The following is a 16,153-nucleotide window of genomic DNA, read 5'->3' as shown; positions in this document are numbered from 1 at the left end:
ATAAATTCTATTTTGGTCTCTTAATTTGGGTGCAATATGCGCAACCTAAACCTAATGGAAATGCACCGCTCGTACAGAAAAACGACTCTTGCTTCAGCACCCTACGTTATGTTATTACTCAGCATATTATGCAATGTTACGTAAATATCGACGCTTTAGTTAAAATAGTATGCTACATGCATGTTGTGCTACAAGAATTTACCGGCTCTGAACCCACATTACGTAACAAAGCAACATATAATGTAAATGTCATTTGCGTATCGACGCTGCAGTTTTAAAAAATGTAGCTACATGTATGATGTATCAATAACAATCGATAAAAACCACTTTACTATTAATATCGAAAAATACTGAGGTCCTGTAAACAAACTTTTAGATACCACTTTTCAGTCACAGCTGATTAGGCGAAATGAATGACAGCTAAAGTCATCCAGTACTCTGGCTCATTTATGATCCATAGGATGATGTCAGAACGGAGACGACTTGTGGAGTTTTCCCAGCTCATAGTGAACGCCACATCGAGATAAAGAGCAAATCATGTCAAGCTCCCATAATTTTTTCTTTTTTATGAGTGTACCAATATTAACTGCTTTATGCCCGAAATCATATTTACAAGGATCGTTGCCCACAAATAAATTTTAAGAGGTAACAAAAGCGCGCCCTTGAATCCTTAAATTAAAAGTTTATTTTTTGAAAACTGTGTAGTAGATCTCAATTTAGATTGGGAGTATGAAAAAAAGTATCTTCCCATGCAAAAGCCTCATTCGAAAGTTTTCTTCTAGAAAGGACTACGCATGTAGCAAAGCGACGGAAAGAATATCACATCCCCGTACCAAACATATGATAAAAGAGATTCTCGTTAAAGCCAATACCGTATGATATTATGACAGTTATGACCGTATGATATTATGACTTTCAATAGTTCATACAATGAGCCACAAACCATTCAAAAGATATCGTTTCATCTTTTATTGAATAAAGCATGACACTAAATATGTGTGAGTAAACCTACTTTCCCTTAAAAAGAATATAGCAGCTACCTGGGAGAAATACGAATTTAATTTATGAGGTTCAATAGCGAAGAAGATTAATTTTATTTCACCTATTTCAGTAAGGTTCATACCGTAAAGAAAAACGAACCGATTGCTGATGGAAAGAACAATTTCATTAATGGTAGTGCGATGATTGAAATTGGAAAGTGATTTTGAGATTTTGCCGCTGATTTTTGCAATCATCGCTTTACCAACTACACTTCATAGTTAGAAAGAAAATTGAGGCTCCAGTTTTCTCGCTTACGATCATATTACCATATCGAGTTACTCTGATGGAAGCTATCTGGATCTCTAAGGTTACTACGGCTTTTTGTTAAGACCTTAGAATTAGACATTGTTATATATTATAGTTTGGAGAGTACGAAAAATGTGTAAGGATAGCTTAAGGCGCAGCCCACAGTAGTTTTTTTGTTTTTTAGGCTAAGCTAGCTTTTTGAGGGCTGTCCAAACTTCCCGCGTTCATCTATAACTCCATATACGCACAGCTAAAGGCATGAACAAATTCTTTCAAAACAGCAAGGATCTGCGCGAAGAAGATTTTTATTGTGATAGAGTACAAACTTTTCACAATGCACAAAAAAGTAAAGAACGACCCTATTGACTGGTCAAAAACACGCCACGTTTTAGACTTGGGTTTGAGCGAGAGAATTTGATCCAGTTAACCGATAACTGTGAATGGAAAGCTCAAATATAACGGGAGAAATAGAAAAAATCAAAGCTAACTGAACTTATGTGTCACTATAAAAATTTTAAAAATAAAAGACCCGGAGACGAAGTTGTCAAGGGACTTGATTGTTCAAAAGAGTGTTCACGCTGCGCTTGCTGAGTTTTTTTGGCTTTGTTTTTGCTGCTTGTTGGGTCAGGACCTAAAAGGTCAATGCAGATAGAAAAATTGGGCAGTCGTTCGCTGGTTTCTTCCATATTTCAAAGAGAACGAAAACTGTACTGCAGCTTATCAGGACAGCATCTCTGCAGCCAGGTAAAAAAGAAAAGCCCACGTTAACTTGTTTAAGTACAAGCGTGCGTAAATAAAGATTTTATTCATAGCGGTTCAATAGGACCTAGATAGGGCAAGCATGCTTCATAGCCCCATAAAGGTCCTGAGGGATAAACCGGCGCATTTTAGTGGTTTTGGTTCCTTTACGTCGAGTGCCACATGACACAAGACCAAACAAAATCAGGAAGGGATGAAAGTGAGTCATTTGTAGCCTCAAGACATTGCATTTCATAGCCCTGTAAAGGCCCCAGCCCGTTCCCACAACCCTTGGAAATTTCTGAAGTATTCACAAGAGCCCTGATTAAAGATCGCGAAAACAAAATAGCACGCATGCCAAACGGAGAAACCAAAATATACTTAACATGACTGCACACTATCAATTATATCGTGCGAGGCCCAGACAGGAGATGAATAAAGAGATTATTCGATACTGGATTACACAGGTACAATTCACAGAAATCCGTCTGCTGCGAATTTAAAATTGTTATGAAATAGGTTGTTGTTTATAAAACAGAAGTGTATCAAAATCCTTTAAAAAGTGATATCTAAACCTCGGTATAAAGGAACTAGTATTAAGGCAGTTTTTGTCAATTCCTATCAATACATCACACAAGTAGCAGACTTTTTAAACTAAAGCTTCGATTGTTACATAACATTGCATAATATGCTGCGTAATTACATAACGTGGGGTGGGAGCTGGTAAATGCTTTTCGGGGAATCGTCCGTGCTGAGGCAGATAGCGGTGAATTGAAGTGGTTTTGGTTTCTCTAAGTGGAGCACCAGAAAGCGCATAACCAAACGAAAATCAGGAAGGTATCAGAGTGGGTCATTTGTTGCCGGGACATTGCGTTTCAAAGCCCCATAAAGGCTCCACTACCCTCTAACCCCTCTCCCATCCCCCAAGTACCCCCCCCCCCCCGAGATACTCTGGAGTTTGCAGCAGAGCCCTAATGATAGATCGGAGAAAAAAGTCGCACCGAAACGGAGAGACCAAAATATACTTAATCTAATTGGGCAATACCAATAGTATCGTGCGGAGCCAGTACAAGATCTATATTAAGAATTTAAACCAAACTGGATTACAGTTTTTCAATTTCAGCGTTTCAATTTCAGCGTTTCAGACAGAAGGGTGTTAGACTTATACCGAGAAAAATCCTTTGATGAGTGGTACCTAAACCTTTGTTTCCACGACCTGGTATTGTGCGATACGATAAGGCGGTTTTTGTCAATTCTTATAAATGCATCATATATGTAGCAGACTTTTTAAACTAAAGCGTCGATAGTTAAGTAACAATGCATATTATTAAAAACTGAATCATTGGAGAATGCAATTCAAGACTATTTATTTGTGTAGCCATTATGGTATATGAGCCAATAAACCATAATCTAATATCTGTACATTGTGACATCCGGTTTCTTCTTACAAAATAAAGTCGAGAAGATTTGTCTAATATCTTAGGAGCGTTTTTTTAATAAAACAATTTTTCCAGTCGCACTTGTTGGATATGAGATGATTATAACCAACTCGGCGCTACGAAACTCTTTAGCTATCTATCATCTCATATCCAACGCGCGCCAGTGGAATAATTGTTAAATATCCTGCGTAGTGACATAATGTAAGGCGGGAACCGAAAAATTCCGTGCGGCGCCCTGACGAGATATAGATTAGGAATTTATACAAAACTGGATTACAGCGTTTCAATTAATAGAAAAATCTGTCATGCAAGAATTTGAAATTGTTTGTTAGAAAGAAGGTAATTATAATTATGGCGAAAACAATATTTTAAAAAGTGGTATCTAAACCTTTATTTACGGGACCTCAGTATTTTTCGATATGGTAAGGCGATTTTTATCAACTATTATCATTACATCATACTTTTATTAACATTTTTAAAACTGCGGCATCGATAGGTATGTCACATTTGCATAATATGTTGCGTTGTTACGTAATGTGGGTTGAGAGGCGGCAAATTCTTTTCTTTTTGGTTTCTATAACTCGAGCACCAGGAAGCGCAAGACTAAAAAAAAAATCAGAAAGGTATCAAAGTGAGTCATTTGTAGTCTCAGGACATTGCATTTCATAGCCCCGTAAATTCCCCACCCCTCCCTCGTCCCCTCCTTCCCCGCTGAAGCAAGAGTCGTTTTTCTGTACCTGTGATACATTTCCATTAGTTTTAGCTTGCGCATATTGCACCCAAATTGAGAGACCAAAATATACTTTATCTGACCGTACGATACCAATAATACCATGCGGAGCCCCGATAAGAGATGAAAAAAGAATTGATTTCAAGTGGATTACAGTTGTATTATTAAACGGAAATCCCTCTAGTACTAATTTTAGATTGACCTTGAGCTAATGTGGGTGCAATGCAATTTCATTAGTTTTAAGTTGCTAACAAAGTTCGTGTCAGATCAGAAAATCAATTGGGTATTGTCTGCCTAAGCTGGTCACGTTCGTGGCTCTATAAATTTGGCAAAAATGTAGCTACATGTATGATGTATCGATGACAATTGATAAAAACCACTTTACTATTAATCTCGAAAAATACTGAGGTCCTGTAAACAAACGTTTAGATACCACTTTTCAAAGGATTTTTGTCGGTATAATTATAATGCCCTTCTGTCTAATAAACAATTTCATATTCGTAAGAGACGGATTTTTCTGTAAATTGAACCGCTGTAATCTCTCACCCCATTAAATTATGTAACGACGCAACGTATTGAGCAATGTTGTGCAACTATCGAGGCTTCAGTTTAAAAAGTCTGCTACATGTATGATGTATTGATAAGAATTTATAAACACCGCCTCATCGTATCGTACTACTTCCCCTTAGAAAAGAATATAGCAGCTGCCTGGGAGAAATACGAGTCTAATTTTTGAGGTCCAGTGATGAAGAAGATTAATTTTATTTCACCTATTTCAGTAAGGTTCATACTGCAAAGAAAAACGAACAGTGCTGACGGAAAGAGGAATTTCATAGTAGTTTAGCACGTCTAACCTCTATGATTGGAGAGGGCTCATAGCTCGAAGTTTTACACAAAGAACGCGAACGGAATGATAACCGTTTCACCTTCACTTGGGGAGTTTGTAAAAAAATTTTGATGCGGCAGTTTCTTGCTAGCTTTTAACTCGACCATCACTCAGCGAATAAACCGATAAACTTTGAAATAATTTCCTCTTTAATGCATCATTTTAGCATAAAATGTCGTCATGCAAAGTTCCTTAGAAATGAATAAATCATAGAGACGAGCCAGTCACGAATAACCTTAGGTAGTTTGCAAGTTCCTTTGTTAGCCTTCCATTCAGTGACGAACTTCCTTGTAAATCCAGCAATTCATGTCATGTCGGAAAATAGGTCATCAAACTCTTTTTCAGTTCACTTTTTGGAAGAAAAGAACCCGTATAAAGTTAATAATACTTTGGTTATAAGGCTAAATGAGGACAACTGATGCTTGGAGTTGCGTAAAATGGATGGACATGACGAGGAACTGACATCATTGACCTTTGTTCGTTAATTCCACGAGAGTTACATTGTAAAAGGACAAAGCAATCGTTTAATTTTACTTTAGCTGGACTTGAGGAGGGAAACTGAAGCTTAGAGTTGCGTAAAACGGATGGAAAAGATGAGGAAGATCATTGACCTTCGTCCATTAATGTACTTGTTATGCCGGCGTATGTGAAGGACAGCCGGAATATTTTCTCTGCGAACATCGGATGGACATGACGAGGAAAATCATTGATCTTCGTTCGTTCATTCTACGTAAAATATACAATAACAGGACAACCCAAGAATTTTCTATGCTTTCGTAGGGTATGACGAGGAACATCACTCCATTGACCTTCATTCGTTAACAAAATTGACCCAAGCCGTTTCAACGGAAGAACAAGACGAGGAATAATGTTGGCCCGGTCTTTGTCCTTTAATTCTCCTTAAGCTACATTGTAAAATGACAGCAAATGCATTTTCAATACATGATGGAGAGGAATGGACAAGGTATTGATTTGAACTTCGTTTGCTAATTCCACTTTAAGTTATGAAGGAAACCATCATTAGCTTAATTTTCTCTGGAAGAAAAAAATTAAAACCGCTTTCATCTCATTTTCGCTTGATTCATAGAATATTTTGGTCAAAATGGGCTAAGTTCCACTTCAAAGTTATAATGAAACGACAAAGCAGAAACCTGATAGACATTTAAAAATATTTTTTTATCGGTTGGCTGTAGGTTTGGTCATGTACTGGACTAAAAAAAAGAAAGTTCGTGTTCCTCCGAATGGATGGACTTCCGGAGAAAAAAAAGTGCATTCATTTTATCGCGTGAAATCAGGTAACCGACTCAATGAAGCGCAACGCCACAATATTTATTTGTTTTTTATGTTTGTTTGTTTTTTTTTTTTACTTTTTTTTTAAATAACCTACATGTTATCAATTGCTGATGACATATTGAAAAAACAATCCTTCAAGGCTGAAAATGATATAACGCTTCGAAAAGTTATTTAATTTGTCATTAATATGAAGCGTTGTATAGAAGTCAATTTGTTCCGAGCCCAATATACATACATGCTAATTCAAAGACTTATACAACGGTATCGCAGAAGTCATGGGTTCGAATCCCGTACAGGCCCGAGTTTTTTTTCAGGCCTCATTTTCACTTCTACTTAAGTAGTCTGCGAAGATCGCTCGCATACTAATTTCTTTAACCGCAGTTCACATACGATATGATTTTCATTTATTCACAAACGTAGACCACAATTAATTGTTTTATTGTTAACGTTTGAAATAAAGAAGCTTTTGTTTGGCCTGCTGCTGTTTTGGCTGCTCAAGATAACAGTTATTTGTCTAATGGCAGTTCCATTGTGGCATTTCTTTCACAACTTGACTACAGTTAGACTCCTGAAAAACGCTCCAAAGATGAAGAACGATTTTCAAAATTTTCTTGGAACCTCAAAGGAACTTTCTCAGAAAACTCTTTTCAAAATTTTAAAGGAGTTTATTCCTCAAAGTTTACTGTCAGTTTATTAAAAAAAAGTCTGCTTCTTTCCAGTATTTTTAACATTTTCCCGTTCATGTGATTTCCTATATCAAATCCTTCTGTTCTAGTCCAGTGAGTCTCCAACGAAGAAAACACCTGACATAGCGAAAAAGTAACGTGACAATACCAAAACACGGTAACAAAACTCTAACATTATCGCGTAACAAACGCGCGTCCAGTTTGTCCCCTGATTATGTCACTTGTTGCTTATTTGTTCAATAAAGAAAAATGAGTCAAGTCACTAACAGCGAGCCAAACTTTAGTTTATCTCGGATAGCTTTCCAGCAGCTTGCCAAAGCCCGGCGATATCTCGGCATTCTCCAAGCGTAAACGAATGCATTGGCCGCCGAATTGAAAAATATAAAGTGTGAGGTAACGACGCTGATTTTATGAAATACTATTGAATCTTCGCTGATCTGGCAAGGGCTGCAGAAGTTTTCCAGATGAAAAATTATAAACTGTGGAAGGTAAGTGATGTAAAACATCATTAAGATTGTCGTCACAATCCCTGCCATGTTCCGTTTACGTTTCAAAGCGAGCTTGTGGTTTCTGGCAGACGTGTTCGTACTTCGGAGAAGTTCTCGGTGTCGGCGCGAAAGGGAACGGAAGCCTTTTACAAAGATAATCACGAGCAGCAAGGCTGGTAGCGAAATGTGAGTGTGCGTATAGATGAGCACGTACGTCTTTTCAGGAATGTTTAAATCATATTTACAAAGATCGTTGCCCACAAATAAATTTTAAGAGGTAACAAAAGCGCGCCCCTGAATCCTTAAATTAAAAGTTTTTTTTTTGAAAACTGTGCGGCAGATCTCAATTTAGATTGGAAGTATGAAAAAAAGTATCTTCCCATGTAAACACTTCATTCCAAAGTTTTCTTATAGAAAGGACTACGCACGTAGCAAAGCGACGGAAAGAATATTACATCCCTGTACCAAACATACGATAAAAGAGATTCTCGTTAAAGCCAATACCGTATGATATTATGACAGTTATGACCGTATGATATTATGACTTTCAATAGTTCATACAATGAGCTACAAACCACTCAAAAGATATCGTTTCATCTTTTATTGAATAAAGCATGACACTGAATATGTGTGAGTAGACCTATGTGCAACCTATGTAGTTGCGGCTTGTAGAAATGGTATGTCTTATTAAAACTCACAATTCCTAGAATATAAGCAATAGAAGACATGAGCATGTTTTTGTGTTCAATGATCAATGAAACGATCGAAATACGCTTTAAACAGATCAATGCTAGGTTCATTCTCTCATCTTTCAGTTTAAATCCGCATACATTCTGCTTCGTGTCTTAAAAGATGACTGAATAATCGTCTGGTATCATCACTAGCTGGGTGTAATTCCAGGGTGATACATCCAAGAGGACGTTGAGTTGCTTGAGAATACATTTGCATAATATCCTGCCATGTCATCGGAAAGACTACTTGATTGCTGTTAAAATCTAATTGAGAGGTGGCAGGGCTTCGCATTCAGTGTCTTGGGTTCTAAAAACTGCTCGATACTGTTTGCAATGTCACTATTTAGTGGTTTGACAGGTGTAGGTCTATCTGTACCCGAAAAGTAAAAACAAGGCTATTTTGAGCCTACAGTTGTGATACCAACAATTCTTGATCTATTTCAGTTTAGTAAGGGCAGGTTTCTGTCGTAGAAAAGCCGTTTTTTTGGTGATCTGTCCCACAAGAACCTAGGCATATAATTTGCTAACAGGTTGCAAATTCAAATCATGCATATTTTTCCCACCAAGAAAGTTCTTTTTATAAAATTTCCTACCCATGTATCATGAGCAACTAAGAAGTTAACAGTGAGAAAAAATTTCAAAACTTATGGGCTAAACGAATTGATCCGCAGGATTACAAAAGATTGAGAGAACCTGTTGGTGGAAATTCTGTAATAATTTTTGCGATAGCCGGACATTTAGCCTATTTGAGACCATGATGATACTTCAAATATGTAATCAGCAAAGAAACTAGTAACTCTTATCCCATGATTGACCCAGTTATTTCGTTTGTGTAACTCAACACAAGGAAAGACACATTGTTGGCCCAGATTTTATTCAATAATCTGTGAATATTCCAATGAATTACTTGTCAAAATACATGTAATTAGATACATGCCATGTGGTCTTTTTGTCCACATCGGTTTTGACTCCTTGTAACGTTCAAACTTCGAGGAGTCTTGCGACAGCATGTTCTTCAAGTTTAAACGCAAGTCCTTCCTTATCAAGGTTGGTTCTGGTAAGACGAAGATCCACAAAATGGCTCGGTGGCATCTGAACTGGCTTGTTGGCCCTGAAGAGTAAGAGATCAAGGATAACTCGGAACGTTCCGTCCTAAAATATGAGGTATAAAAGTAAAAGAAATTGATTTATCGTCTAATTCCAAGGTCTTAAAAGCCTTAGTAACCTCGGAGATCCAGATAGTTTCCATCTGTGTAAGTTAACATCGTGGTGGAATAGTAAGCGAACAAACTGGAGCCTCAGTTTCCTCTGCAACTATGAAGTGTAGTTGCTACAGCAGTGATTGCAAAATTAGATGGCAAAATCTCGACGGTAACTTAAACGTTCAGCAAAACTGCTTCTGCTTATAATTTGTGCTATTACCACAAGACAATCATTTTCCCAATTTCAATTATAGCACTACCGTTACTGGAATTCTTCTTTCCAAAAGTAATGTCCGTTTATCTTTGCAGTATGAACCTTACTAAAACAGGCGAAATAAAAATAATCCTCTTGACCATTGAGCCTCAAGAATTAAATTCGTACTTCTCACAGCTAGCAGCTACATTCTTCCATATGGAGGTGCAGAGAAAATCTATTGTCACGTTTGATAACTTTTCCAATTCTCATTATAACGTAGTTAAAAAAAAATACTTTTTAAGGGGCTCAGGAAAGCACGAAGAATGAGTTAGATACCTGTTAATCTATGTACACATATAATAACCTGTAATTGTTTTCATATCGGCATTTCAGAGTTTTGCCTCCTTCAACAATCAGGTACATGATAGTGTCTCCCTTGATTATTCCATCACAAGGAGTCATTTTCTCTGAGGTTGGTTCCCAGCCAAGAGTCCTTTTCTGCATGACAGGGCCGTCAATGGGAAAGTTGCCTCCTTGAAAATTGGTCTTGTGCATAAGGGTGTTGCCTTTGAGGCTGTCCAAGTAGAGAGTATTTCAGAACACAGAATAGGTAATACATAACGAACAACTGCGGCAGAAAAATCTTTAGTTCTTTTAACGTGGAAGAAAGATTGAAATAGGAATGAGACAAGCAAAAAGAGTAAACAAGAGTAGGGCTGAAAGAAACGAACATAGTCAAGGATAAGCGAATAAAAACAGAATGGCAAATCTCCATGCTGAAAAATTAAGGTTTACTTTTGAAAACTAAGGTTTGCCTTATTCCTTTAAGGAAACAAAATAATTTACCTGTTTACGCAATTTACTGCAGTTTTGGCTTAATCTTCGGTGATGTAATTTAGAAACATGAAAATCAGTCATAAATGTTCACTTTCTCGCGTCGCCATGAAATCTTTGTGCAATGATGCAAAATATGTGAGAAAGTTTAAGTGACTGGTAAAAATATCAAAGACTCCATAAAATCGAAGATATCTTAAGAGTTTTTTGGCGCTTTATAAATTATTGATATTAATTGTAGCACAGTTAATGATATTTGGAGAAGGATCTTTCTCCGTTCCTTTCGTTCCTTCATCATTAATAAAAATAATATGCGTAGAGCCCGACAGCGAAATCAACACAAGCAGATGAGAAACGTTCCCTTTTTTATCAGAGACTTCTGTGCAGTCTGCCAGTTAGAAAGCTGATAACCAGTTAGTTGATAAGGAAATGCTCACCTCATTTCCACAGTGGCCGTGGCACATCCTCCATCTTCAAATGTTATTTTTCTGTCGTATTTTAGACCTTCGGGAAATGCCAGCTTGAAATAGTCAGGTATATCAGCAGGGTACTTCATAAAACACTTGAATCCATACTTCAAGGTCGGTGCCACTATGTCAAAGGCAAATGGAAGGGGTCCGCCCTTTGTAACACGGAATGTCCCTGCTTGCTTGCCTCTGAAATATTCAGATGGAGAGGGTTTTTGTCATGGTATTACTTTAAAAGCGAAATCGCCGCAACTACACTTGATTTATTTGTTTAATTTCATAACGAGCGATTTCTTTATAATGACTTCTGAATAAAGAACATTGTTAATTTTAAGTGTAGGAATTGACTGTGAAGAAAACTGAATTACGTCACAGAGCCCTGATGTATCTACGTTTTTTGAGGCAACCAGAAGTCACAAATGGGCACAAGAAACATAGTTGACATAATCAAATTCTCATCCATTCGAAGTCTGCAAGATGTGGTTTATTTTTCAAGTTTGCGTTGGTAACAAATGAGTTAGCAGGATTTCCCCGATTATCTGACTAGCACTGAATTTACTCAAAAGGAGAATTTATATGCAGGTCGTTATCTCGCATAAACTTACTCGTAAGGTTTTCCAGTGCCTTCTCCCTCGATGGTAAATGCATGACCATTTATGCTTCCTTCCATAAGCCAAGTCATCTTCATGGTATCGGCTAAGGCCTTAATATTGGAAAGAAAAAAACAACAAATAACTGTTTTGGAGCTGAAGCTCAACATTCCTATGTTTCAAGCTTTACGCCAGAAAACTTTACTTGATGTTTTCAAAGTTACATAACATGGCACATTTGTCACCTTTATGGTATCGGCGATAAACTGGCTATACACTGAGAAAAAATGTGTAAAACTTTATCGTATCGAAACTGCCTATAACGCAGAACTCTCCGAGGCTGTGATTATCTTTGCCGCAAGTTTATTAGGTATAACATTATGATACATTGAACCAAACAGTCTACGGACCAAATTGACCGTTATGACACCGAAGACGGGTGACAATCCGTTTCAATATTTCCGAACCTTTTGCTTTGGAGCTGAGATTCAATTGACGTTTCAATGTTTTAGCAAGTTAAGCCTAAAATAGTTCACAAATTGTTTTGGAATCACATGGTGTGGTTTGACAGAAAGGTTTAAACACTTGATTGAATTGAAAAAAGAAAAGATAATAATGACTGAGTTGTAATTTACTTACTTGCTTTGAATGAGACATCTTGAGATCTTTCTTTCCTGACGCTCAAACGTTTCCAACAAGTGGCGCTTCGATTAGGCGGGTCTGTCTAGCAGGTCAGAAGCTGACTGATGTCTGACTACCACCTTTCGCCAAATTTATAGCAATCTCCCGCCTCATATTATGTAACTACGCCGCATAAAATGCAATGTTACGTAACTATCGACGCTTGGACCAATTACAATGCAATGCAATGCAATGTTACGTAACTATCGACGCTTTAGTTGGAAAAGTGTGCTACTTGTAGATCCTGCTACAAGAATTTACCGCGTCTCAACCCACGTTATGTAACTACGCAGCATATTATGCAATGTTATGCAACTATCGACGCTTTAGTTGAAAAAGTGTGCTACCTGTAAATACTACTATAAGAATTTACCGGGTCTCGGCCCACGTTATGTCACTACGCAGTATATAACATGTGAACCTAACTGATGTCTAACCTGCACCTTTCGTGTTACGTAACTACGCAGTATATGTAACAGGTGAAGCTCACTGATGTCTAACCTGTACCTTTCGCCAGATTTATAGTACCACAAACGTGAACACTTAAGCAGAAAAAACACAATTGATTTCTTTTCTGGGTACCGAACATTGGGCGCAACTTAAAACTACTGGAAATGCACTGCACCCACCTTAGCTAATGGTCAATCTCAAATTCGTGCATGACAGATTTCCGTTAATAGTACAGCTGTAATCCAGTTTAGAATCAATTCCTCTTTCATCTCTTGTCTGGGCTCCGCAAGGTCTTATCGGTATCGCACAGTCAGATAAATTCTATTTTGGTCTCTTAATTTGGGTGCAATATGCGCAACCTAAACCTATTCGATGGAAATGCATCGCTCGCACAGAAAAACGGCTCTTGCTTCAGCACCCCACGTTATGTTATTACTCAGTATATTATGCAATGTTACGTAAATATCGACGCTTCAGTTAAAAAAGTCTGCTACATGCATGTCGTGCTACAAGAATTTACTGGCTCTGAACCCACATTACGTAACAAAGCAACATATAATATAAATGTGATGTACGTATCGACGCTGCAGTTTTAAAAATGTAGCTACATGTATGATGTATCGATAACAATCTATAAAAACCACTTTACTATTAATATCGAAAAATGCTGAGGTCCTGTAAACAAACGTTTAGATACCACTTTTTAAAGGATTTTTGTCGGTATAATTATAATGCTCTTCTGTCTAATAAAATTCGTAAGGGACGGATTTTTCTATAAATTGAACTGCTGTAATCTCTCACCCCACGAAATTATGTAACGACGCAGCATATTGAGAAATGTTATGCAACTATCGAGGCTTCAGTTTAAAAAGTCTGCTACATGTAGGATGTAATGATAAGAATTTATAAACACCGCCTTATCGTATCGTAAAATACCAGTTTCTGTGTACCGATGCTTAGATGTCCTTTTTAAAAGGATTTTTGGTCGTTGAGTCTAAGACACTTCTTTTTTAAACTCGATTTCAAATTCGTAGGTGACGGATTGCCGTTAATTGTACCAGCATAATCCAGTATGGAATAGACTCTCTATTTAGCTCTTGTCTACTTCCTCTTAAAAAGAATATAGCAGCTACCTGGGAGAAATACGAATTTAATTTTTGAGGTTCAATAGTGAAGAAGATTAATTTTATTTCACCTATTTCAGTAAGGTTCATACCGTAAAGAAAAACGAACCGATTGTTGATGGAAAGAAGAGTCTAATTAACGGTAGTGCGATAATTGAAATTGGAAAGTGATTTTGAGATTTTGCCGCTTATTTTTGCAATCATCGCTTTACCAACTACACTTATTGTGATAGAGTGCAAACTTTTCACGATGCACAGAAAAGTAAAGAACTTCCCTATTGGCTGGTCAAAAACACGCCACATTTTAGACTTGGGTTTGAGCGAGAAAATTTGATCCAGTTAACCGATAACTGTAAATGGAAAGCTCAAAAATAACGGGAGAAATAGAGAAAATCAAAGCAAACTGAACTTAATTGTCACTATAAAAATTTTAAAAATAAAAGACCCGGAGACGAAGTTGTCAAGGGACTTGATTGTTCAAAAGAGTGTTTACGCTGCGCTTGCTGAGTTTTTTTGGCTTTGTTTTTGCTGCTTGTTGGGTCAGGACCTAAAAGGTCAATGCAGATAGAAAAATTGGGCAGTCGTTCGCTGGTTTCTTCCATATTTCAAAGAGAACGAAAACTGCACTGCAGCTTAACAGGACAGCATCTCTGCAGCCAGGTAAAAAAGAAAAGCCCACGTTAACTTGTTTAAGTACAAGCGTGCGTAAATAAAGATTTTATTCATAGCGGCTCAATAGGACTTAGATAGGGCAAGAACGCTTTGTTATAATCCCTCTTTTACCATTTTAAGCCTAAGCAATACTACGAAGTTATATTCCACGACATCTCGTTTTCTGTCCTGCGTGATGTAATCTGTCTTTCAGGAATCAAAACCTCACGAGACATTGCATTTCATAGCCCCATAAAGGCCCTGAGGGGTAAACCGGCGCATTCTAGTGGTTTTGGTTCCTTTACGTCGAGTGCCACATGACACAAGACCAAACAAAATCAGAAAGGGATGAAAGTGAGTCATTTGTAACCTCAAGACATTGCATTTCATAGCCCTGTAAAGGCCCCACCCCGTTCCCACAACCCTTGAAAATTTCTGAAGTATTCACAAGAGCCCTGATTAAAGATCGCGTAAACAAAGTAGCACGCATGCCAAACGAAGAGACCAAAATATACTTAACATGACTGCACAATATCAATTATATCGTGCGAGGCCCAGACAGGAGATGAATAAAGAGTTTATTCGATACTGGATTACACAGGTACAATGCACAGAGATCCGTCAGCTGCGAATTTAAAATTGTTATGATATAGGTTGTTGTTTATAAAACAGAAGTGTATCAAAATCCTTTACAAAGTGATATCTAAACATCGGTATGAAGGAACTAGTATTAAGGCAGTTTTTGTCAATTCCTATCAATACATCACACAAGTAGCAGACTTTTTAAACTAAAGCTTCGATTGTTACTTAACATTGCATAATATACTGCGTAATTACATAACGTGGGGTGGGAGCTGGTAAATGCTTTTCGGGGAATCGTCCGTGCTGAGGCATATGGCGGTGAATTGAAGGGGTTTTGGTTTCTCTAAGTGGAGCACCAGAAAGCGCATAACCAAACGAAAATCAGGAAGGTATCAAAGTGGGTCATTTGTTGTCTCGGGACATTGCGTTTCAAAGCCCCATACAGGCCCTACTACCCTCTAACCCCTCTCCCATCCCCCAAGTTCCCCCCCCCCCCGAGATACTCTGGAGTTTGCAGCAGAGCCCTGATGATAGATCGGAGAAAAAAGTCGCACCGAAACGGAGAGACCAAAATATACTTAATCTAATTGGGCAATACCAATAGTATCGCGCGGAGCCAGGACAAGATCTAAATTAAGAATTTAAACCAAACTGGATTACAGTTCTTCAACTTCAGCGTTTCAATTTCAGCGTTTCAGACAGAAGGGTGTTAGACTTATACCGAGAAAAATCCTTTGATAAGTGGTACCTAAACCTTTGTTTCCAAGACCTGGTATTGTGCGATACGATAAGGCGGTTTTTGTCAATTCTTATAAATGCATCATATATGTAGCAGACTTTTTAAACTAAAGCATCGATAGTTAAATAACAATGCATATTATTAAAAACTGAATAATTGGATAATGCAATTCAAGACTTTTTATTGGTTTAGCCATTATAGTATAGGAGCCAATATACCATAATCTAATATCTGTACATTGTGACATCCGGTTTCTTCTTACAAAATAAAGTCGAGAAGATTTGTCTAATATCTTGGGAGCGTTTTTTTAATAAAACAATTTTTCCACTCGCTCTTGTTGGATATGAGATGATTATAAC

General features: G+C 37.6%; 2 protein-coding genes and 1 long non-coding RNA gene across 4 annotated transcripts in view; all 3 read right to left on the bottom strand.

The window, feature by feature from the left end:
* Positions 1 to 9,116: 9,116 nt before the first annotated feature.
* On the bottom strand, positions 9,117 to 13,250 carry LOC148743555 (GFP-like fluorescent chromoprotein amFP486). 2 transcript variants are annotated; one of them, XM_088727567.1, is made up of 4 exons: positions 11,583 to 13,235; positions 10,948 to 11,166; positions 10,041 to 10,250; positions 9,117 to 9,389 (listed from the first exon to the last, which is right to left on the bottom strand). In XM_088727567.1, the coding sequence occupies exons 1-4, from the start codon at positions 11,735 to 11,737 to the stop codon at positions 9,260 to 9,262; spliced, it is 714 nt and encodes a 237-aa protein (XP_088583693.1). In that variant the 5' UTR covers positions 11,738 to 13,235; the 3' UTR covers positions 9,117 to 9,259. The 2 variants fall into 2 exon arrangements, with proteins under 2 accessions (XP_088583693.1, XP_088583699.1); XM_088727573.1 differs by having other exon boundaries at positions 9,254 to 9,389; positions 10,013 to 10,250; positions 11,583 to 13,250.
* Positions 13,251 to 15,099: 1,849 nt separating this feature from the next.
* The window catches only part of LOC148743553 (uncharacterized), a 12,259-nt gene continuing 11,205 nt past the window's right edge, over positions 15,100 to 16,153 (bottom strand). The window contains exon 3 of the long non-coding RNA XR_015989568.1: positions 15,100 to 16,153. This exon is cut by the window's right edge and continues 497 nt beyond it. This is a non-coding gene — a long non-coding RNA (uncharacterized LOC148743553).
* The window catches only part of LOC148743554 (uncharacterized), a 6,884-nt gene continuing 6,686 nt past the window's right edge, over positions 15,956 to 16,153 (bottom strand). The window contains exon 2 of the mRNA XM_088740176.1: positions 15,956 to 16,153. This exon is cut by the window's right edge and continues 6,202 nt beyond it. The gene's annotated coding sequence lies outside the window, so the exon portion shown is untranslated.

Source organism: Stylophora pistillata, chromosome 1 (genome assembly GCF_964205215.1).
Source record: "Stylophora pistillata chromosome 1, jaStyPist1.2, whole genome shotgun sequence".
NCBI classification, from domain to species: domain Eukaryota; kingdom Metazoa; phylum Cnidaria; class Anthozoa; order Scleractinia; family Pocilloporidae; genus Stylophora; species Stylophora pistillata.
The sequence above is the reverse complement of the archived record's forward strand: the minus strand, read 5'-3'. Positions and strand labels throughout refer to the sequence as shown.